The 24,675-nt window shown below is 41.6% G+C and overlaps 1 protein-coding gene across 4 annotated transcripts in view; it reads left to right on the top strand.

Moving 5' to 3' along the window:
- cacna1ia (calcium voltage-gated channel subunit alpha1 Ia) overlaps positions 1 to 24,675 on the top strand; it is a 156,418-nt gene that overhangs the window by 67,451 nt on the left and 64,292 nt on the right. For all 4 annotated transcript variants that reach the window (XM_072442471.1, XM_072442470.1, XM_072442469.1 and 1 more), the window contains exons 11-19: positions 714 to 831; positions 1,339 to 1,494; positions 2,602 to 2,692; positions 4,630 to 4,778; positions 5,999 to 6,465; positions 7,153 to 7,378; positions 19,927 to 20,027; positions 21,264 to 21,387; positions 23,376 to 23,444. In XM_072442471.1, the coding sequence (XP_072298572.1) occupies positions 714 to 831; positions 1,339 to 1,494; positions 2,602 to 2,692; positions 4,630 to 4,778; positions 5,999 to 6,465; positions 7,153 to 7,378; positions 19,927 to 20,027; positions 21,264 to 21,387; positions 23,376 to 23,444 (1,501 nt within the window). The remainder of the gene's footprint in view (positions 1 to 713; positions 832 to 1,338; positions 1,495 to 2,601; positions 2,693 to 4,629; positions 4,779 to 5,998; positions 6,466 to 7,152; positions 7,379 to 19,926; positions 20,028 to 21,263; positions 21,388 to 23,375; positions 23,445 to 24,675) is intronic.

Here is a 24,675-nt window from a genome sequence, read left to right as displayed (position 1 = left end):
CCCCACAAGACACACCCCACATGACGCACCCCACAAGACGCACCCCACAAGACGCACCCCACAAGACGCACCCCACAAGACGCACCCCACAAGACACACCCCACAAGACACACCCCACATGACGCACCCCACAAGACACACCCCACAAGACACACCCCACAAGACACACCCCACAAGACACACCCCACAAGACACCCTCTGATAAGCCTCCCATGAATGACTGATTTAATTCTGGGATAGCATCTGTGCGCGCAACAGAGGGAAGAACTGCACCAACCAACAGTGTGAGAAAGTTGAAAAAAGAACGATCAAAACAACTGTGTGCGAAACCTGGACCGGTTTTCGTGGAATACCGAGTGCAATATATCAATTATTGTAAGTATCATAAAATTGTGATGTATCGTGAGCCATGTGTCATGTATCGGATCGAATCACGAGGGACACTGTGATTCCCAGCTGTACTTTTGAGTCAACAGGCTCTTTTACACACTTTAATGCCGTTCTGTGGAACATTCCAGACAAACCAATCACAAATTCCTCCTGTGAATTCTTCGCTCTCCTAAACCTTTAAGCTCCAGACACCTCCAGACTCCTGACATTACGTGAACCTAACCATTAGATGATCCATACTATTTGCAGGTTGTTCCGATGAAAAGTTTGAGCAGATTGTGGATTTTGAATATTCTAATGGCTCTGTTTTCTTTTCCTGGCAGTATTCTGGGGATGCACATCTTTGGCTGTAAGTTCAGTCTGAAGACGGAGGCCGGAGACACTGTACCCGACCGGAAGAACTTCGACTCCCTGCTCTGGGCCATCGTGACCGTGTTTCAGGTACAAAACCTGAGTGTCCCAATAACGGCATTCAGACGATATTAAGTCAGCCCGACAGAAATGTGGTTAAATATTGTATAATAGTCTTTAAATGAGGTTTAATTTGCAGATACATGTGAAATGTCTGTCAAATCAATCACAAAAGTGCAGAAATATTACCTTAGCTGAATGTTTAAATATTTTTATTGTGTTTTTCTCAATGCACAAATTCTGCATATCTTTGAAACTATTTTCACAACATTGTCTTAATTTTGATATATTACGTGTATCATAATTCCTGTTTTTTAATTTTCTCCATGTTATAATATCAAAAACACATCTGGAGCTGTATTGTAGCTTCGTTCACGCTTGTTTCATGAATGCTGTTTATGAGGTTGTCCTTTCTAAGTGCTCAAAAAACCCTCCGTTTAAATTTACCCCAAGGTGAATATTATAGAAAATAACTATAATGTTCTAAGCATTTCTGTGCTCAGATTTCAGACCATTTTTACTGTTTTTCCCTCCTAGATCTTGACTCAGGAGGACTGGAACATGGTACTGTACAACGGCATGGCCTCCACCTCGCCCTGCGCCGCTCTTTACTTCGTCGCCCTCATGACCTTTGGGAACTACGTGCTCTTTAATCTACTGGTCGCCATCTTGGTCGAGGGATTTCAAGCTGAGGTAAAGCAAATGAAATTTGTCGATCAATTTAATTTCAAGGTCACTCCTAATGACCAGTTTGCTACAAAGGAGACATGATATGCAGTCATTCAATCGGCCTTTTACTGCGGTATTATATTGTTTGGCGCCTCAAAAAACATACAGGGTTGTAGACTTACATACTTACATATATATTAATTTGTTATTAATATTCTACATAATCTAAATAAGAAATTAAAACTAAGAGGTGCTTATGTGTGTTTTATAAGTCTAACCACTTTTAGCATGATCATTCTTATCATTTGTACCTCTCAAAGAGCCTGTATAAAACATTGAAATTGTTTAGCTTTTAACCAAGATATAACATTATTTTTTTTAGCAGAAACATACCTGGGGTTGTGTTTAGATTCATTCATGCTTTTTTCATTAATCCATTAATCCAAGGTCCTCTCCCTCTGAACTTGAGAAAACACTGTGTTTCAATGTTACCCTGACTGTGACATCATGGATAGTGAGGTCTCCTGTCTTGTTTTATATCAATACACCACTCCCAGACTCAATCTGAGCATTTCTGCTGTAAACTCATGTTCATTAGTATTGCATGCTAACATTAGCACGCTATGTAGCAAAAAACTAGCTTTATTTAGTTATCATTTTCATGGAACTACTTGCCAGTAGATGGCGTGGAAAAAACAAATCTAGATGAGGAGGCATAGACGCAAATGAATGTGCATTTTATTATATACATGTGCCTTATATCAAGTTCTAAAATAACTTACCAAAGCAAATGCTGTACTCAAAAAACAATGCATAATACGTGTCCTTTAAATTCCTTTTACAACAAATCTTGTGACCTGTTAGCATCATGTCACTAATTAGCTTAGATGTATTTGTACTTTCAACATGATTTCCTCCTCAAAGTATTCAGCAGAGAGCCTCGTTAACCCCATAACACAAGTTTTCAAATGAAAGACACTTTCAACATAACTTGATTTAATATTATCTTAAATACAGCAATGTAGACGTGGCCAAAGCTTCTTTATTTATTTTTTTACAGAAAGTGCAACCTGTCTCCTTCAAAATATAGATACTGCATGGCTGATTCTATATTGTGCTCTTCGTTGCCAGGGTGATGCCAACCGCTCATACTCCGACGACGACAGGTCCTCTTGTAATTTTGAGGAGAATGATAAGCTCAAGGACTCTCTGCAAGTGTCAGGTAACAAGAGATGGAATTTTGTTTTCACTTTCAGTTTTCTAGTTATTTTCGAATGGTTCATGGACGTGAATGTATTGTCTGCAATATCGCTTAAACTGAATGGTCATAACGTGTACTTCTACTGTTTTTAAGTTGCAAGGTATATATATATATAAATATTCACCAAAACAGGCCCGAAACAAATCGTTTTACTTCGTAGCTGACCAACTGAAATACCAGAAGCTATTGTTGTTGCCTCATTTAAATTGAGTGGTCCGTGTGCTCTGATTATGGGTTTACCATACTGTACATGTAAACATCATCATTTATACTACAAGAATATATACTAATGCTCATCCCTCCATTAATAGTTTGACCTTTACACATCTTTCTAAAGGTTCTTTCACGTCCAGGTGATAATCTCAGGTCAAACTGGTCTGACAGGTTCTGGTGCGTGATGGTGTGAAGTGTGAATAACACCATCAGAGCTCAGAGCAGCGCAGAGGAGGAGGAAGAGGAGGAGCTGGAGGAGGGTGAGGAGCAGGAGGAGCAGGAGGGGCGTAGGGAGCAGGAGGTGCGTGAGGAGAAGGAGGAGAAGGAGGAGGAGCAGGAAGAGGGTGAGGAGCAGGAGGGGCGTAGGGAGCAGGAGGTGCGTGAGGAGAAGGAGCAGGAAGAGGGTGAGGAGCAGGAGGAGCAGGAGGGGCGTAGGGAGCAGGAGGTGCGTGAGGAGAAGGAGCAGGACGAGGGTGAGGAGCAGGAGGAGCAGGAGGGGCGTAGGGAGCAGGAGGTGCGTGAGGAGAAGGAGGAGGAGCAGGAAGAGGGTGAGGAGCAGGAGGGGCGTAGGGAGCAGGAGGTGCGTGAGGAGAAGGAGCAGGAAGAGGGTGAGGAGCAGGAGGAGCAGGAAGAGGGTGAGGAACAGGAGGAGCAGGAGGCTCGTGCAGGAAGAGCAGGAGGAGCAGGAGGAGCAGGAGGCTCGTGCAGGAAGAGCAGGAGGAGCAGGAGGGGCGTAAGGAGCGAGAAGGAGATTTTGGGGGATGTTTAACCTGCTCTGCCAGATGAATTCTTGCAATATTTGTTTCACAAATGCACCTGGTCCAGTCGGGCTCAGGCTGTTTGATGCTGTGATGGACCAAACTGTACATCAAACTACAAAGAAATCAAAAGGACAAACCTGAACAAACATGGCAACACCGAAAGACGTACTTTGAACTATTTTATTAGATTTACAAACTATTTGGTTGTATAAAAATGTGCACTTAGAAGCACTTTGTGTGTTTGAGGAGGAGGAAGAAGTCTGTGCTTTTCTCTGACTGGATTTAACAACAGTTTGATTTCTCAGCTTGTTCCTGTTCCTGTGGCGCTTTGACCAATCAGATTCAAACATTCGTCATGACATTCTTCCTTTTCCCCACTGCTTTTGTCCAGATTGATAAATGTTTGGAACTGGATTCAGAGTGATACACGAATCAATCTGGCAGAGCTGGGCTTGCTCAGATTGGCCCCATTATTATCTTTTCTCTCTTGTTCAACTTAACTGTAAAACAAACTACTCCCTCATCTTTTAAGCTATCTGCTGTGATAATGCGCTGCTGTTAGCTTAGCTTCACATTAGCCTGGTGTAAATCCAAACAGAAGTGCCTCCATCTTTGGCCAAAAGCTGTAATAATCAAGTAGGTTGTGTCCATTTATAGTGTTTAGTGATCATCAATTTGTTTGAACATTTCACAAACTCCGCACAGTTCAGCCACTGCTGTTCGAGGAAGGTACTGCATCGTTTGTGTGTTTGCTCCGGTGAGAAAGAAGCGTTTAGACAAGGGAAGTGTAATGAGATGTGAGGAGACATGGAGCGATGAGCCGTCGCCATGACACCGCGACGGAGGTGGGGAGGTCGGATTGGTGAGAAAGGGCCTTAAGGCATACTACAAAACCCTCTCTCTTCTCTCCCGTCCTTATTTCAGACCCAAAGATCAGCACTCTGACCCCAAACGGTCACCTGGACATGTCGGCCCTGCACCCCGGGCTGTTCCCCGGGGACAAGTGGACCTACGCTCTGAGCTCCAGGAAGAACAGCGTCATCTCACTCTGCAATCTGGACCAGAGAGCCGTGGTACGTGTGGGATCTAGAGTCAAAATGTTGTCTTTTTAGTGCAGTATTCTTAACACTGTATTAAGTGAATGTTGAGTGCTTTTTATTGGGCTGTTTATGTCACAACTTCACATTAATTGGTGTCAAAAACGATGAATAGTTGTAATTTTGTTATGTTTCGCTTCACTGTAACTATAACTCAAACACTGATGTGAGGGGGGAAATAAGAACAGCATTACGGTATGTTTTTTTGTAACTGTAGCACAAAAAGGAATATTGATGGAGACACAGAGGCGCAGGATACAAACACGGGAAAAAAATGACAACAATTATCACATTATAAAGTTAAACGGTTCATTCTTGTCCATCTCTCTGCAAATTCATGACACCCAGTCCACAAAACAATGATGTTAATCCTCTCTGAATGATTAAAATAAATAAATAAAGTGAGAAAAGGGGCTAGGTTTCCTCCCGTGTACAGTGTTGTTGATGTTATGTTTTATAAAGAGTAAAATGACTGAATAGAGTATTGCTGGATGTGAGTTGGTCTTTTCCATAGAGCGCAATGTAAAAACAAACTGCTCATGTTCGACTGACAGGGACCTACAGCTTTCACAAAGACTATCACAAACCCCGATTCAAAATAATTTAGTATTCTTAAAAACAGCTTTTTAATCTTTAGCTTCTGCTCGTTCTGCTCCGCTTTAGCGACTCATGGGAGGAGAGCATTACTGCACATCAGCGGGGGGCACAGCTACTGGATGTAGCTAGCCACTTCAAGCTAATTGACTTGAATTGAGCGGCACCTTGCTGCTCGTGATTGGTGAAGCAACTGCAGATTAGCCACAGAAAACACAACACTGTTTCCTTTGTGGTGAACCGCAAGCTTTCTGTGCAGAATATGCTTTTTTTCCACGTTATAACAAATACAAATAATTTGATTCTAAACTAGTAGTTAAATGCTTTAATCAATTTGAACACATTGTTGTTGCAAAGCGAGTTGCTTTTCTAGACAGGAAACAGCAACAGCTAGGTGCCCTAGCTTTGTTAGCTCACAACTCTTAGCTTTGCAGACTTTGCGCCCGGAGAATATATAAAATCGTATGTGATTCTACTTCTATCTTTAGTCTTCACTTTTTGTTTCGCGTTTAAAAATCTCCTTTAAGTCTTCTGCAGTGTGTGGCGGCCGTTAGCATGCCAGTTGCTAACCAGTTGCTAACCAGCGTCTCTCCTCTCCTCAGTACCCAGGCCAAAGCTTCCACAACTGGGGTCGCGCTCTCGCCCCTCACCCTCAGCACCTATGGGCGCGCCGCTCAAGCTGGAACAGTCTGGGCGGAGTCAGACCATTCTCTTCCTCCTCACCTTCCTCTAGCCCCGCCTACACGCCAAACCCCACCCCCACCTCCACCCCGAAGCTCATCTACAGCTACGGCTACAGTCAGTGTGCGAACGTGATGGGCGGCAGTTTGCGAATCCGAGGGCCCCGGGCGGCCTCCTCGCCGCATCATCACATCCAACACGGCCGGAAGGAAGAGGAAGAGGAGGAGTCGCTGCTGTCTCCGCCCTCCCTGCACCACCTCTCCCCTCCCGTGCTGTCGGGGCAGCTGGGGCCCAGGAGAGATCGCAGAGCACTGTCTTTGGAGCTTCCAAACCTCCTGCAAATGCCAGACCAAATGCTAATGACTCTGCCAAACCCATATGCTCAGAGGTAAACTACATTTAAAAAAAGTACCAAAGTTTGTATCAAGGTTAAGCAGATGACATCAAAGCCGCGAGTGGCAAAATTGTACGAGTGTCAATGTTGAATAAGTACATTTTCTCTTGTAAAAGCTGAAAACAGAGCTAAAATGTGAAAGAGCTGCTACAGTCTATTAACAAATATAAAACACAAAATATTTAGCTTGTATCTGCCATTAAATATATATATATATATATATATATATATATATATATATATATATACACACTATTTGAACTGTACAAAATTCTAAATAAGATGTTTCTGAGGGTCCCCCCGACGTTAGCAAACAAGCTAGCTAAGCTCTGCCCAGCCGGAGCAACGACAGAGGAACTACTTTCAGTTTCTGTTTTGCAGCCTAAAGTTAAATTGAGCGAAACAACGGATTTTATTTATTTATTTATTTATTTATAACTAGGAACAATGCACATTCATGAATATCGTATTGAACAAATGTAAATACGTCGGATTATAGCTACAAAGCTAGTTTACATCCACAGTCCCTCGGCAGCTAACACAACAATGCCACATACAGATAGGAGATTAGTACAACACAAGGACATGTTCAAATGTAAATCACACGAGACAAGGTTTGATTTTAGCCTCAGATCGCGTTGAGTTTTAAAGCTCTGACTCATTAGCGTGTGCTCCCCGCAGACACATAAGCTTCTCCAGGGAAAGACTGCACCAGGACTGCAACGGAAAGACGCCCCTGTCACAACTTCCACAGAGCTCCACACGGCACCACAGCGAGCACGCAGGGAGAGGCCCCGGCGAGCACGGGGCCAGGAGCCATGTCCAGAACCAGCTGCGCACGGAGGTCTACCCCCAGGTCAACCCCCGCACCAAGGACAGGGACGACATGGATGATGACATCGAATACGTGAGTGCGAAGGAACTCTGTGGGGACAGTCTGGAACTCTTTTGGGTCCCACACAGTCTTTTGGCCCCTGTCCCACTTAGTCAGAGAAGGATTTTCATTGATAAGACTTGGATTGAATAAAAAGTGAGATTGAGATGTAAAACATGGAGAACTAAATATTCTTAGTGTAGCATATGTGAGAATATGCCACTGGGCTAGATCAGAAGGTTCGACTCAGGGAGGTGCATGTAAGCAATAATACAAAAAACAGCGAATCAAAGTGCGGCTGTGCCTTATATATTTACAGTGACCAACATACCAATATTTACAATATATACAATCTGCAGATTTCCAATGGTATACTGAAGCGTATTACAATTTCTGGTGGTATCAATAACAATCCAAGTTTCAATAATGTTCAAGACATCCAAGGTAGAAAGCACACACACTCATAGTAACACTTGCACATCTCAATGAAAATAGTACAAATGTCCATAAAAGAAGCAACCGAGTTCTTGTATTGTCCAAAAATATAGCGCTGTGACTGAGGGGAGAGTTCGCAAGGTGTGTGGTGTCTTTCGGGTGGGAGTGGACAGCTGAATCAGCCCCTACCATACCGCAGGTGGCTCATGTTGGAAAGTTTGTAGTTTTGTAATGTTCAGTGTTCAGTTCTGGTTCTGGGTCCAGGCTGGTCTCAGCTCACCATCAAGTTCTTCGTTCTGGTACCCCACTGGGCACACCTGGCCTGCGGTCAATAAACAGGTCCATCAGTGTAATACCCAACATTTAGCTAGCTTCTAGGTTCTTTGGTTCATCTCTTTAAATTACAAGTAATGCAGTAAATACTTATTACATTCAGTTGTACAAATACATTTAAATAAACACTTGAATAAATACCTGTTTAGATAAATAATCTGTTGGCACGGCAATGAAATTATATATATATATATATATATATATATCTCTATCTATCAATAATCAAAGCAATATGCATCACAACAAGAAGACACAGAGACAACTCAGACAGACTCACCAAATTCCACGTTTTCCTGCGCGCTACGAGTCCAGCATCAGCGGCGGTTGATAAAGCGTCTATTAACATACACGAGTTTAAAACCGGCGACATTTAAGATGATTAAAAAGCGGATGTTTGTTGCAAAGCGTACCTGGTTCAGCCGTCCTGTCGCCTCTCCCAACCCCGTGCTCGGAGAGGCACACAGGAAGCTGATATTGAACCGGCAAGCGCGTGATTGGCTAAAGTGACGCAGTGCGTGCGTGACGTGCAACATACGTAAACCACGTGACAAGAAGGGGTATTGGGAGTTGTAGTTTTTTTCCTATTTGCAATAAAAGTATGTGGGTCACATCCTCCCTGCCTAAATTCGTGCACGTCCCGGTGCATGTTCGACAACGAGGAACGGTTATTTACTACTGACAGCCAACACATCAGAGAGACTATGCAACAATGTTTGGACTACTGAGATCAATGGATTACCGCGAGCGTAATATTGGAGTCTGTTAGGTGGTACTCTACGTCGTTCTGAACGTCTAACAGTAGTGTCAGGCAAGTCAGTGTCAGGCAAGTCAGTGTCAGGCAAGTCAGTGTCAGGCAAGTCAGTGTCAGGCAAGTCAGTGTCAGGCTTTGGTGGCTCTACTAGAGTGACTACATCTGGAGGACCTTCATCGGTGGAATCGATTGAACTTCCTTCAGAATCAGGTAAGCTAGTGCTTTCAGGTAGATGCTCTTCATTTACAGGTTCAGTTCCAAGGGTTTCTGGTAAAGTTTCTTCTACTTCCAAATCCAAAGTTGGGTGACTGCACTTAGAGGGACTTGATCCGTGTTGGGTGTCAACCTCAACGGGCAGTGTCCTTTGGTTATCAATGAGTAAAACAGGAGCGTGAGGTTTGTCTACGGTGAAGTGCATAGTTGGTGGACTGACATGGGAGATCCAATTATCATGGCCTTCATCCTCAGCAGCGGAGTTTGCGAGATCGTCAATGTTTTTATGCTGTCGAGTTATGGGTCTACGGACCGGTGAGTGCTCCAGTGATGAGTTATCACTGTCTGTGAGAAGACTGCATGGAAGAAGCAGGTCTCTATGTAAAGTCCGTGCAGGTCCATCATTACTTTCAGGTTTGACTTTGTACACTGGAAGTTCTCCAGCTCGATGGACGACAACATAAACTCCTTGTTCCCATTTATCAGACAGTTTGTGCTTTCCTCTAAGGCGTACAGTTCTCACCAGGACTCGGTCCCCTGGCACCAGTGCAGATGGAATCACACGACGATCAAACCGTGCTTTGTTTCTGCCTGCAGATTTTGAAGCGTTGTCAGAGTTAATTTTGAAACTTTCTTCCAATCTTGATTTCAGTGATTTGACATACTGCAAGTGAGTTTTGTGCTTGGTCTCACGCACAGGAAGATTGAATGCCAAGTCCACAGGAAGGCGAGGTGTTCTCCCGAACATCAGCTCGTACGGGGTGAAATCGGTAACCTCGTTCCTGGTGCAGTTGTATGCGTGAACCAGTGGTTTTACATATTCCTTCCATTTTGTTTTCTGTTTTGTTTCCAGTGTTCCCAACATTGCAAGTAGTGTTCGGTTGAATCGTTCAACTGGGTTTCCTCGTGGGTGGTACGGCGTTGTTCTACTCTTGAGAATACCAGCAACTTCACATAATTCTTTAATTAGTTTAGACTCAAAATCTGCCCCCTGGTCTGTGTGGATTCGCTCGGGGATGCCATAATGAATAATGAAATTCTCCCACAAACATTTGGCTACAGTCTTTGCTTTTTGGTTAGGTGTGGGGATGGCAAATGCAAATTTTGTGAAATGATCAGTCAAGACCAAAATGTCACGGGTGTTGCTGGTGTCAGGCTCAAGACTCCATACACAAAAGTTCAAGCGGACGTGTTGCTTTAATGTTGACAAGTGGAGCAGCTCTTTCAGGCAGTGCTTTCCGACGGACACAACAACCGCAATTTTTGATCTTTTGCTCCACATCTGCTGCCATTTTCGGCCAATAAAATCTTGTTCGTACCAGGTCAAGGGTACGTTCAATCTCCATGTGACCCATGTCATCATGAAGATTTCAGAACCACTGGACGCAGTTCTTCAGGGAGAATTAGTTGATACGCAATATTTTCATTATCTTGCCTCTTCCTGTACAACACTCCGTCCATCAGCTCCATCCTTGACCATTCTCTTAACAAGAGTGGCAGTTCAGGGAGTTCAGCCCTTGCGGTTGGTGGAGGCTTTTCACCCGTTTCGAGCTGATGGATTAACTCTCGGATGCATGGGTCAGCGTGTTGCTTTTCTTTAACATCGAAGGCAGGAATGACTGGCAAATGGTGTATACCTCCAGAGCAATAATCGTCCGGAATAGTGTCAGCTGTGACGGACATTGACTCCACGTAAGTGAACCCTTGGTCATGTGTAGAGCGGACATAATGACCTTGGCATATGGCAGTCACAATGTCTTCTGAAATCATTTCAAAGTCAGCGGCATGCCGAGTTATGAATTGATTTACAATCTCATGGTCTTGCAGGATGTCGTCACTTGAAGAACAATGAGGACGTCTGGAGAGAGCATCTGCGTCTTTGTTCTATGTTCCAGCCCGGTATTGGATTTTGAAAGAATAGGTAGACAAAGCAGCCAACCAACGATGTCCTGTAGCGTCCAGTTTAGCAGTGGTGAGGAGGTAGGTGAGGGGGTTGCTGTCAGTAACCACTGTAAAGTTTGATCCATAAAGATAATCCTGAATTTTTTCCGTTACACTCCACTTGAGGGCAAGAAATTCTAGTTTATGTGCGGGGTAACGGCTTTCACTTTGCGACAGTCCACGGCTGGCGTAGGCTATGGCCCGAAGCTTCCCCTCCTGCTCCTGGTACAACGCTGCTCCCAGTCCCGTCACACTTGCGTCCGTATGGAGAATGTACGGATGAGTTGGATTTGCAAAACCAAGCACTGGAGCAGTGGTCAGCTTTACGATGAGTGCGTCGAAAGCGTCGTGACATTGGCTAGTCCACCTTTCCCCGAATGGCTGGTTCGGACTATACAGTGATGACTGTGGTCTAGAGTTCTTTGACTTGCGAGCTGGTGGGTATCCACGAGTCAGGTCATTTAGTGGTTTGGCAATGACGGCGTAGTCTCGTATGAATCGGCGATAGTATCCGGCAAAACCCAGAAATGATCTTAATTGCTTAAGTGTCGTGGGAATTGGCCAGGTTTTTATGGCTTTGATCTTTTCTGGGTCTGTTTCCACACCATTTTCAGATACTATATGTCCCAGATATCGGACAGATGTCTGGAAAAAACGACATTTCTCTGGTGATAATTTTAGTCCATATTCCCCCAATCGCTTAAGAACTCTAAGAAGCCTCCGCTCATGCTCCTCGAAAGTGTCAGAAAAAATTATCAAATCGTCTATAAACACCAGCACCTCTTTCAGGTGGAGATCTCCCATGCATCGCTCCATCAAGCGCTGAAAGGTGCTGGGTGCGTTTGTAATCCCTTGTGGCATGCGATTAAACTCCCAAAACCCAAGGGGGGTCACAAATGCAGTTTTCTGTTTGTCCTCCTCATCCATCTCTATCTGGTAGTATCCACTCTTTAGATCCAGCACGGAGAACCATTTTGACCCAGTGAGGGCAGAAAATGATTCTTCAAGATTTGGTAAAGCATATGCATCTTTAATGGTTCGAAGGTTCAATTTGCGATAGTCTATGCATAACCGCACATCACCATTTTTCTTCCTCACCACCACTACAGGAGACGAGAAAGGAGAAGTAGATTCCTGTATGACTCCGGCCTCAGGAAGGTCACGTAGATGGCGTCTGACTGCTTCGATATCCTGTGGGTGAATTGGCCGAGCACGCTGCTTCACCGGTGTGGAGTCGTGAAGTGGGATCTTATGCTTTACAGTAGTGGTACATACAAAATCATGTCATGTTGAGAAAATACCTCCGAAACAGTGTTTAGTCTCTCTGTGATCCTCTCTTTCCATTCAGCTGAAAGAGGCGAATCTCCAAAGTTGATGTTTAATTTGGATGATGGAGTTGTAGAATGGTTTGTCACCTGATGTTCGGTTAAAATGCAATGATAGTCCTCTAAATCAGCAATCACACTCAGTGGGGGGATAAAAGTGTCCCATTCGGATTCATTTGAAATTACTACCGGAACCTTAAATGGAGGTAGAGCTGGAAGCATGATGAGACAGCTGCTGACGTATATTCCACCAGGCAGAGCAGAGGCAGGATGTTGCAAAAGGACACTGTGGCTGGGTGGTGGAGAAGAGACTTTAGCAGAGCCCTCGATGACAATGGTGCGACCCGCCGGAACGCACACTGGTGCCTTGTTGTTAAGTCTCACAACGCCTATTTTGCCATAGTCCTTGCATTGCTGTAACAGCTGTAATGTCTTTAAAACCGCTCTATAACCCTGGGCATTCGGCTGGAATGCTGAATGACAGCACTGTCCATATAGTGTCTCTAGTGTGTTCATGCCGATGAGGAGAGGAGTTGCGATGTGTGGGCTTGCATCCGGAACAACTAATGAAAGTGTTGAAACAACTTCCTTTTCGCCCACAAAGTCTTTAGAAAACTCAACGGAGAGCTCTATGTACCCAAGGTATGGAATGGTTTGTCCAGCAGCATCCTCAATTTGCAGAAGATCATGGAGTGGCTGGATCGGTTGTTCGTAGAGGTGTTTATTGTAAAAGGATGCAGATACTGTGGTCACCTGTGACCCTGTGTCGAGCAGGCACTTATGGGTTTGACCAGCAATACTGACCTCTGCAGTGCATCGGGATCCAACAAGCCCACAGGGAATTTTTGGTAATAACCCCGGACCAGTTTGCTGTGAATTAACACTGTGAATATTCATTTTCTTTGCGGGACAGTGGGGGTCCTGCACAGCTCCTGTATGTCCCTCCACAGGAGCTGAGATTAGTTTAAATGTCCATTGGTTGCCTGATGGCACCGCTGCCATTTCTGTTTCCTCTCATTAAACTGTTTACGTTTTGTATTTACAAGCTCTTCATTTGGTTGATTCTCACACTGTGGTCGGATATGTCCATCTTCACCACATCGGAAACAAAATCCAGGCTTGGGGCTTGGAGACGATGAATAAGATGTAGTCCGAGCAGGTCTGGAATTTTGACTTGACTGCTGGACTCTTGGAGTAAATGAGTGGTGGTTCGACTGGGTAACCCGGGAAGCAGTCAGCGCAGCCAGTTGCTGTTGTACCTCAGCCATTTGCTTGGTGAGCGTCGACAGGGCAGCAGAAACATCACTTCCTTCGACGGCGAACTGTGCTTGAGCAGCGACACGTCTTGATGTCCCAAGATGTTGTTTCATCCTCTGCACCTTACTTGCTTCACGATCTTCTTCAGTCCTCAATACTAACAATAGCTCCGCAAAAGAAGGTGGGTTTGATTTCCGCTGTTTTAACTGGAGCTCAGAAATAAGGGTATTATCCCAGCACCCCCTGCAGAATTGGCTCAGCAGGTGCCTGTTGATGTCCCTTGGTTTTACTCCTCCCCGCTTTACAGCAAGACTAAGTGCTACTTGCAGTCGCTGTAAATAGACGGATGGCTTTCACCAGAATCTTGCAAAGTGTCCATAAACTTTATGTAAAGTTCTTCCCCATCTTGTACAGTTCCAAAGGCAGAATCTAAATGTTGAATAAATATTTCCGCAGGCAAATCTGCACCGAGATGTTTCAAAAGGTCCACAGCAGGCGGCAGTAGGCTGTCAAGGATCTGCCGTGTTCTTTGCATTTCAGATGCAGCAGGGTCTTTCAAGATAATATCCACACTCGAACGCCATGCGTCATAATCCACTTCATGCTATGGTCGGGGGATTCTTCCGGAAAACATTCGTAATCTATGTGAAGAACACACATCGTCACTTTTCACAATGTGTTCCACCACATACCTCTGTATTCCAGGTGGATTCAAATCCGCAGGAGACATGGTGATTGTGGGGTGTCTTTGTCCCATTCCAGCTGGCTGCAGCAGGTGTGGTAACCAGTTCAGAATCAGCAGCCATTTTGTATTGTGGTGGTGTTGAGGGATCAGCCATTTTGTATTCTGTGGGGCGTTCAGGTTTAACAGTGCACATCTCAGCAACTGCTTCATTTATTTGGGTCATTAATTCTTGTAAAACGTCAGTAAAGTCCTGGCCAGACAATTTTGCCACTTCTTTTAAGTCAGCTAAATAAGTCCGTGTCTTATCACAACCTACATTAGCTGCATAAATCTTGGATAAACTCTCCACACAATATTCATTATTGATTTAATTTGGTGAGTCTGAATGAAATTAAATTAACTAGCAATGTATCATATACTTAACATGACCTCCTGGCTAGCTCGCCATGTTTTTCTCATGTAGCATATGTGAGAATATGCCACTGGGCTAGATCAGAAGGTTCGACTCAGGGAGGTGCATGTAAGCAATAATACAAAAAACAGCGAATCAAAGTGCGGCTGTGCCTTATATATTTACAGTGACCAACATACCAATATTTACAATATATACAATCTGCAGATTTCCAATGGTATACTGAAGCGAATTACAATTTCTGGTGGTATCAATAACAATCCAAGTTTCAATAATGTTCAAGACATCCAAGGTAGAAAGCACACACACTCATAGTAACACTTGCACATCTCAATGAAAATAGTACTAATGTCCATAAAAGAAGCAACCGAGTTCTTGTATTGTCCAAAAATATAGCGCTGTGACTGAGGGGAGAGTTCGCAAGGTGTGTGGTGTCTTTCGGGTGGGAGTGGACAGCTGAATCAGCCCCTACCATACCGCAGGTGGCTCATGTTGGAAAGTTTGTAATTTTGTAATGTTCAGTGTTCAGTTCTGGTTCTGGGTCCAGGCTGGTCTCAGCTCACCATCAAGTTCTTCGTTCTGGTACCCCACTGGGCACACCTGGCCTGCGGTCAATAAACAGGTCCATCAGTGTAATACCCAACATTTAGCTAGCTTCTAGGTTCTTTGGTTCATCTCTTTAAATTACAAGTAATGCAGTAAATACTTATTACATTCAGTTGTACAAATACATTTAAATAAACACTTGAATAAATACCTGTTTAGATAAATAATCTGTTGCCACGGCAATGAAATTATATATATATATATATATATATATATATATATATATATATATCCACGTTTTCCTGCGCGCTACGAGTCCAGCATCAGCGGCGGTTGATAAAGCGTCTATTAACATACACGAGTTTAAAACCGGCGACATTTAAGATGATTAAAAAGCGGGTGTTTGTTGCAAAGCGTACCTGGTTCAGCCGTCCTGTCGCCTCTCCCAACCCCGTGCTCGGAGAGGCACACAGGAAGCTGATATTGAACCGGCAAGCGCGTGATTGGCTAAAGTGACGCAGTGCGTGCGTGACGCGCAACATACGTAAACCACGTGACAAGAAGGGGTACTGGGAGTTGTAGTTTTTTTTCCTATTTGCAATAAAAGTACGTGGGTTACATCAGCAAAAAAACAAAAACGTAAAATTAGGGTTTAAACTAGATACTACATTTAAATCTGTATCAATTCTAAAATAAAATTAGTAGTTTATGACCACATGGCAACATAAAGAAAGTACTTTTATAATATTATATTTTTTTATTATTTCAATATGAATTTTTTTGTTGTTGTTATGATACTGTAATTTAAATTTAGCCTATTCCTTAGTATTGAAATAAAAACATAACATCCCATGGTGTGATAGCATAATATGAACTTAAACTACGTGTGACAGGTTTTTACGATTTTCTAATATTGACGGAAAAATCTGTTGAAAAATCTGTAGAAAATGACAGGAAGTGACACCAGGTACACTCATTCCAGTCAAAGTTTATGCATAAATTACTTTATAAACTACTTTTTTTTTGACATCGTAAACATAATTTAACATAATAAATCTGCTCTCATACATTTTCATTTGTCAAATAAAACAAATTGTTACATAGATAGATGAGTTTTTCCCTGTGTTTGCTGGGTAATTTCCTAGTGTGATGTCATCAATTACAAACAGGAAGTGAAATAAACCTAAAACACGAGCTATTCTGGGACAACAGTTTTAAAATGTTTAGCTAACAGTTAAATATATAAAATTTAGCATAATTTCAACCTCCTCGTTCACCATTCTTATACCTGCTCTCTCGCTCTGCACCATCAGCCTCCTCAGCCTCTCCACCTCTTCCTCCTCCTTCCATACTGCTTGATATTTCCACCATTCTCTCCCCTCACCTGCCGAAGCTCACTGTCAATATTACTTGAACCAAAGCTAAACCGCTAAAATTTCTCTACACTTTAGAGATGGTCCCTTGTCTGGTCTTTGGAGTGTTTGGTCTGTGGGCTCTTCTGGCTGTCACCGGGGCCCCTGGGGAATCCTATTGTCTCTGTTGTAAACAAGTGTGTATATGTGGGTGGGGGGGGGGGGGGGGGGGGCGGAAACAAGGTTAATTAGAGAGGTGTATCGAGCAGACAGCGGGGGTGAGCGCGGCGCAGATGGTAATGTGCCGAGACGATCCCAGTGTTTGTGTTGTGTTAATAATTTAGACTCTTTCCAAACAAGAAGACGAGGAGGAAGGTGTGCGGCTGAGGCATTGTGGGAGATTTGAGCTGGAGATTAAGAGAAAGCGTGGGATTGGGTGGAGATGGGCGGAGCTTCGGCCACGTCTAAGGTTCAAGATGTACATTTTACATTCGTTTTTTGATCCAAATTCTGATATTTTAAAGAGTTTAAAGACACGAAAAACAGAAGCTAACCACAGGGAAATGAGATAATTAAAGCTAAAAACAATTGCATTAAGTAGCATTTATCTTGATTTGAGGATATCTTGACGCTTTATTAAAATAAGATTTCCCAATAAAACATGTAACATAGAACATTATTTTTGTATTTTTACCTCAAAGATGCTTCTTGTTTTCCTTTATTTAAGTAAAACAAGATATTTTATGCTCGTTCCATTGCTAATTCCTGACACTAAATGATTCCCTCCTGGTTTAAAGGATTTTGTGAGGATTTCCCCATTCAAAATAATTCATATTTTGATTTTAATTGAGCTTTTGCGATAACAAAACATTGTAGGACAGTTTTCATGCCAAATCTTTCAAACCAGGAAGGAATCCTTATGCCTGAAACTCAGGAATACTCAAAACATAAAGGAATATCTTATCTTATCTTATCTTACTACTTATTTCAAGCACTCATTAACTTATTTTAATAACATGGTAGTTTAAAACATTTCAGAAACATATTTCTAACAAGATGATAGAGCTTGGTGGGTCATTAGTTGCAACATAGATGAGTAGCCCACAGCAAGCACATTTTTAATATTCATTTTGTTCAGAAAGTCTATAGCAATAACCTGCAACCTGCTGATCTACAATCTATCACGATGTTGTTGCTTTACCTGGAGTGTTTGAACATATTAGTGCAACATTTATTTCATTATGTTCTTTTTTGTAGAGCCTTCCAGCTGCGCACACAGCCCAGTACTGAGTGCTGCACTGCAAATGACACAATATAATAACTTCAGGGGAGAATCTGGTGCAACTTCTGGAACTATTATCTCAACAACCTAGAAAACTAGTTTAAGACCAAAAACCGTCAAACTGACATACCAGTGCACTTAAATATTGATGGTTCAATTATTGAAAGAGTCCAACAAAATGTGTTTAAGCTGTAGTTTTAGATGAAACGATTCCCTGTAAAACCCACACTTTACATTCAAAAGCTGCTGATGTGTTGGTGCTATGAAGAGATGTAATCATGCGCTATTACAATATCGACCATTTATAATGTTACACTGGAAACTGTTATAACACAAATATATTGACTCTGATTACACTCCAAAAAAGAGAATTTGAATTGTACAAAGTTCCCTACAATTGTCACATCAACCAGCTTTTTCTTAAAATGAAATGATTTAATCGATTACAAAACTGCTCATATCAAACCTCTCATCTGCTTAACATTCAAAATCTATTTTCAGATAGAAATGCTCCTCACAAATGAAATAAGAGGTATCCATAAACTCTATCATCCATGCGTAAGAACCAAGTCCATGTGTATTTCACTACAGCAGGCATGTCCAAACTAGGGCCCGGGGGCCAAATGCGGCACTCAAACCAATTTTTGTTGGCCCTCCAGCTTCCTGCTATGTTGGCCCAAACAACAAAAAGTTGTACTTTTTACTGTGAAATTGGGAAAATTCAGGCATAATGATGTTATACAACCTAATATTAATGTTCTAGGTCTAATTAAAGGTGTGGACGCTCATCGCAATTACATCAAATGCAAAATGTCAAATGATTCACTTTGTCATTCAACAAATTCGACATTGTCAAGTTGTTTGTGGCCCTCTGCCCCGTTTAAGTTTCAAAATGCGGCCCTTGGTGAAAAAAAGTTTGGACACCCCTGCTCTACAGGGATGTTGAGGAATGGGTTAATTGAGGAAATAAACATTTTATACAGTTTAAACAGAAAGAGACAATAACGCCTTTTACAGTGAGCGTGTAAATGAGGAGAGGGATGATTTTATTTTTTTAAAGTTTTTTTGGGCCTGTAGGCTTTATTAGACAGGAAAGGAAACTCACAACACGATTATTATTATCATTTGTAGGCTGTATGGTTGTTCTTTATTTGTTTGTTACATTTGGCAAAAGGAAATAAGAGTCTATATTTAACGTCCAGTTCCAGTTTCTAACGTTCACAAATATTTGTAGGTAAAACACACACACACACACACACACACACAAACACACTCACACTCACACACACACACACACACAAACACACTCACACACTCACACACACACACACACACACACCTTCACCAATCTTTGCTAAACTGTTGTGGTCAACTTATTTTTGGGACATTATTACCCAGCATAAGATTAGAGTTAACGAAAGTGTATTATCACGTGGTTGTTAGCGTGAATGTTAAAACCACCACTAATCATTGACATGACGGTGATTATCTCGCAAAACGCTGCTGCAAGTTGTAATGTTTTCTGACAAGGCTTTGGTGTTACTCGCGTTTTGTTGTTGTCAGTCACCAAAACAGCCCTGGTTTTTCATGTTTTTTGCAATGTTTAGAAGCTAACGCTAACTCTCCCATTGAAATGTAATGAACCATAGAACCGTACCAGCCTTGAGAATACACCTGTTCTCTTTACACACACTGTTAAGGGTCTATGACTGAAAAATAGCTTGATAATCATGCATTCTTTTCTGTCATCGGGCTCGTCTCTCCACAGATCTGGCCCCTATTTGTCTTTTCAGATGAAGCAATAGCATTTCCATGGAGACACGCGGTGCACATTTAATAAAGCGTCGCCATCGCACTCGATTGGCGTCACACATTTGACTGATTCAAGCAAAATCTTAACTTAAACAGCATTTCATTCAAGCTGAACACAAACAACAAACTGTTCCAATCCGGCTGCATGTTTGGCTGGATCTTTGCATGTGATTTGTGTCTGATTATAGAGGCCGTATGTTACAGCTTATTGTGCGTGTGCGTGTGTTGTGTTTACAGAGCCTCTGTTTCCGCATCCAAAAGATGCTGGAGGCTTACAAACCAGACTGGTGCGAGAGTCGAGAGGACTGGGCCGTCTTCCTCTTTTCTCCACAGAACAAGTGAGTTTAATGTTCTGCTAAACATCAACAGTTTTAATTGTGCGCATTGTTATGAAACGACGCAAATGCAAAAGCCATATCGCAGTAAAACCATTTGCCTGACCCGCCAGCCCCTCCCACATTCTGTCAAAATGTGTTGGGAATGGCTGGTCAGGCAAATAAATCATAGCAAACATCATTTTTTGTATTTTTTTCTATCCATTCTATTCATTTTTAAACCACATGTCTTATTTTGAAGGGTCAAAAGGTGAAAATTGCTCATGAAATAATTTAATTCTAAAATAAAACTGTTTAATGTTAACCTTAAATCAATATGTTATGTAATTATGTGATATGAATGTGTGCATTATGTATTTAAGTCTTTGTTCATATATAAATAATGTGATTAAGCAAGTCATTTTTATTTCTAGATAATGTACTTCAAAGATTTAAGCTGTCATCCCTGCGTTTGAATGTGAACAAGACTAAAGATGTGGTCGTTGATTTGAGAAAAAGCGCACACAGTTATGAAGCGTGACATTGTTTCCTCATCAAAACCCTACGTGGAGTTGTAATTAGCTTCGTCCACGCTTGTTTCATTCATCCTGTTTACAAGGCGCTCTCCCTCTGAGCCTCAGAAAACGCTCAGTTTCAAATGTCCCAGATTTGTGACATCACAGGTAGCGCTTCGGAGGTTTCCTGTGCTCTTTTCAAGTCCATGAATCATCTCCAGACTCGTTCTGAGCGTTTCTGCCGTGAAATTGCGTTCCTCACAGCCGCGCGCTAACGTTAGCATGTTTCGTGGTAATTCCCTCTGCTGCCAGTTGATGGGGCAATGCCTGACCGACGTGTGCTTTTCAATACAAACGTTATTTCAAGTTTCAAACTATGAAACGCCAAAGCAGAGGTACTTAAACCTTTCATCTAGTCTTGTGTTTGTGGTTTGTCTTTGTGATGTTCCAAGGTAAAGTAAAAACACATTCAATGCAGCATTTCACATGTTTCCCTCATGAAAAATGAATAAATACCAATAAACGCACTCCCTGTCTCTCTCTTCTCCATCAGCCTGTCATTTCACCCCCGCCGCCGCCGCAGCAGCAGAACCATCAGCCTCCTCAGCCTCTCCATCATCACCAGTGTTCCGCTTCACCCATTCAGTAAAAACCACCTCACTCATTCGCCCGCGTCAGTTCAAGCCCGTTTGAGATGCTTGAGACACGAGGTTGAGTTGACATTCTGGGTCTTGTCTCGCTGCAGGTTCCGCCGGATGTGCCAGTCCATCATCGCACATAAGCTGTTTGACTACGTGGTGTTGGCTTTCATTTTCTCCAATTGCATTACCGTGGCTCTGGAGAGGCCTAAGATCCTGCAGGGAAGCCTGGTAAAGCACATTCTAATGCCGCGCATGCCGGAGTGTCTGACAATATACTAGGCTAATGCACAGAGGAAGGATTAGGGTTCATTGTGTAAAGATTTGTTTACATCATTCAAATTTGTATCCTAGTAGTTATGACCGTTTGATATGAATTGTGTTGTACCTCATACGTTCTGCCGTAATATGCGTTAACCCCTCTTTCCTTTGGATGCATCCTCATTACCTGCTAATTTTATGTTTTTCTTGTCCTGAGTTCACTATGGTTCTGTTTTTTTTAATATTATATTCTTTTTTTTTTTTTTTTAAAGAAAAGAAACGTATTGTAGCTGAATTATTTGACTTGTTTAATTATAATATCAATGTAATATTACAAAGAAACACTTATTGACACCATTAATTACCAAAAATATTAACAACAAATCAAACAAAGAGAAAGACAAAACAAACAAACAAACAAAAAAAATTGATTAATTAAAAAAAATAAAAATAAAACACAAAACATGAAATAACATTAACCAATTAAAATGGAAGAACAAGCGGTAGAAAATGGATGGATGGATGGAAATAAATAAATACGCAGTGGAGTCTGCAGTAGGACACTTTTCTTTTGTATTGTTTTGTTGATTTTTTTAATAAAGAGTGTAAAAAGTAGATGTATTTCCTCATGAAGATCAAGCTTCCACTGCACAAAGGTTGGTGAGAGAGCATCTTTCCACTCAAGGAGAATTAACGACGTGCTCAAAGTGCAGCTAAAGCTTATTTATTCACCCTTTCACATCCACTAAGTCCTCAAACTTCCTCTAATATGTGAGCAGCTTTGTGAGAATCAAACTCTCCGAATGATAAAGTTAAATTAGTTTAGTTTAGTTTTTAAATGCCATTTTATAGGTACAAAAAACCACACTAATGGAAAACATGTACAAAAGCTCAAAGTGAAACATGAATAACAACCATATAAACAAACAATGGACACATTACAAAGCACTAAAAGTACCAAGAACACTGCTAATAAAGATGAAGTCGCTAGATCAAAGTGCATTGTGGGATTAAGATTTTATACATACACATTTAATAGGGCGATATCTCAAGCTCAAACATGACTCTGCAGAGGTTGAGAATAAGAGCTCAATTTAAATGTCAACTTTCAAAAACAGGAAGAACAGGAAGATCACAATTCATTTTTTTTCAGCACATTATTTAAAACCTTCCACTCTGACTTTCAGTGGTGCCGCCATCAAAGTTCAGTTTTAAGTTTCCTGAGAAAGAAAAGACGCTGACCTTGCTAACAATGCTAACAGTGCTAACAATGCTACTTGTGTTTTTTTTTTTTTTTTTTTTTGGTCCAGCTCGAATCATTAGACCTGAAAATAGCAAGAAATTCAGACTCTTCCTCTATTTGCACATCAGAGCCAGTGATAATTACAATAGAAAAGATGAGAGTTGTTTCCACTAAAATCAACGACAAGTTTGCATGTTTTAGAAGTCTTCAGACGGAGGTCGTTTTCTTTGCTCCACTTAACTTTCTGCACTTCTGCTCTGTAAAATGATTCATAATTTCCACTGATTAGACCAAATATAGTAGTATTGTTGGCATATTTAAGGATCAGGTCACTACCAACACAGTCATAAGGATAAAAAGTAAACACTCACTTATTTTTGCTCCTAAAACGGTCACAGTCTTATATATAATTATATTTTTACCTGAATAATCATGATTTTCCATTACTCATTGACACATCTAGAATTTGTATAATATATTTATTTCAATATGAGAAAATATTCAGCTCATAATTGAAAGGTAATAACACATTCTTACCAAATGATGACGGAAACTAAAGTAAAAACTACTTTTATTGAGTTAAATATTCAGATTTATTTTGAAGTGATTTTAACTCATGTAATGTTACAGTGAGTTAATAATTTGTTTTTATGATAAGCGGAGTTCTGACTTTTCTTGAACGCTGCTGTTTAACGTTCTCTCTTTCACTCTTCAGGAGAGAGTGTTCCTCACCGTCTCCAACTACATTTTTACTGCCATCTTTGTGGGAGAAATGACTCTAAAGGTAAAAGTTTATCATCTTTTCTTCTTTTTTACTGCCAGTTATCCTTTGACGCTGCGTAATCAAAGCCATAAAATCTCTCCTCTCGTTGTCAAATCCTCCTCCGCGCTGCAAGAAAACACATCTTAAAGTCTATATGTTCTCCTGGTTTTTAATCATGACTTAGTTTGTGGTATAGAACTTATAGTAAATATTTATCATGGTTTTACATCTGTTAAGTTGCAGTTTGTGAAGACGTTTTGAAATATATAAATCTTTAAAATCACAGGAAGTAGTGCTGAGAATCCCTCTGTGATGTCATCAATGTGCGACGCGCCATAGAAAACACAGACAAATTACACACAACTGACACTATTTTCGGACAGTTTAAATAATTATTCAATCAAATAAATCAGGTCAAATCATAAGTGTTATGTAGTTTATTTGGATTGGCCCTTGTTTACAATACGGTTGCTAGGAAACAGTTGAATTACCTTTACCTATGTCTTATTTGTGCTCATGTCCAACCAGCAAGTACAAATAATCATTGTATTTGAGTGCAGTGTGTAGTCTAAGCTGTGAATAGTAAATATCTCTGTAAATACTGGTCCTAACCACATGAACTGAAAACTTGCACAAACTCGAACATATTTTCTGTCAAAAGAAAAAGCAAAAGCCTTTTTTTTTGGTCAGAACTGCTTGGAAATGTAGAGGCCTTATGCTGCGTTCGTGTGGTCCTTGTTGGGATTTTTTTCACCCATAAGAAAATCATTGATCGTAAAAGCGTTTAATTGAGTTGTATATTTGTTGTATACAAGTAGTTGTAAAAGCTAAACTTTACAGCAGGTGATGTCAGGTGTGGAAGTCGGGCAGCAACTTTTTTACTCATAAACATTTTCCACATGAAAACAGCATTATTCAATCACAAATGGATGATTATTGTCAGTTGAACGTTCAGTGGATTTGGATATTTCGGTCAAAAACTGTGAACGTCTCATAGACTTACATAAGCCCCTCCCCTCCATCTGAAATGGTCACTAATAAAATCCAAAGCATTGCTCTTTCCCTGCCTCATTTCCCTCCAGTTTTTGCTACTGTCTGTGTTCTCATAATAACTTAAGCACAAGAACCTAATAAATTATGCACTTCACCAATCAATTATTAAGCATTGAGGAGCCACAGTGCTGCCTGCCCGGGGCCCTCTCCTTCTGGGCTCTGTGCGGCGTGTGCTGTGGTTTTACTGTAGCATTAGGGC

This window comes from Eucyclogobius newberryi, unplaced genomic scaffold (assembly GCF_026437365.1).
Source record: "Eucyclogobius newberryi isolate DKJ021-1_F unplaced genomic scaffold, fEucNew1.0.hap1 SCAF_13, whole genome shotgun sequence".
NCBI classification, from domain to species: Eukaryota; Metazoa; Chordata; class Actinopteri; order Gobiiformes; family Gobiidae; genus Eucyclogobius; species Eucyclogobius newberryi.
Note: the sequence above shows the minus strand (reverse complement) of the source record. Positions and strands in the feature narration are given on the sequence as shown.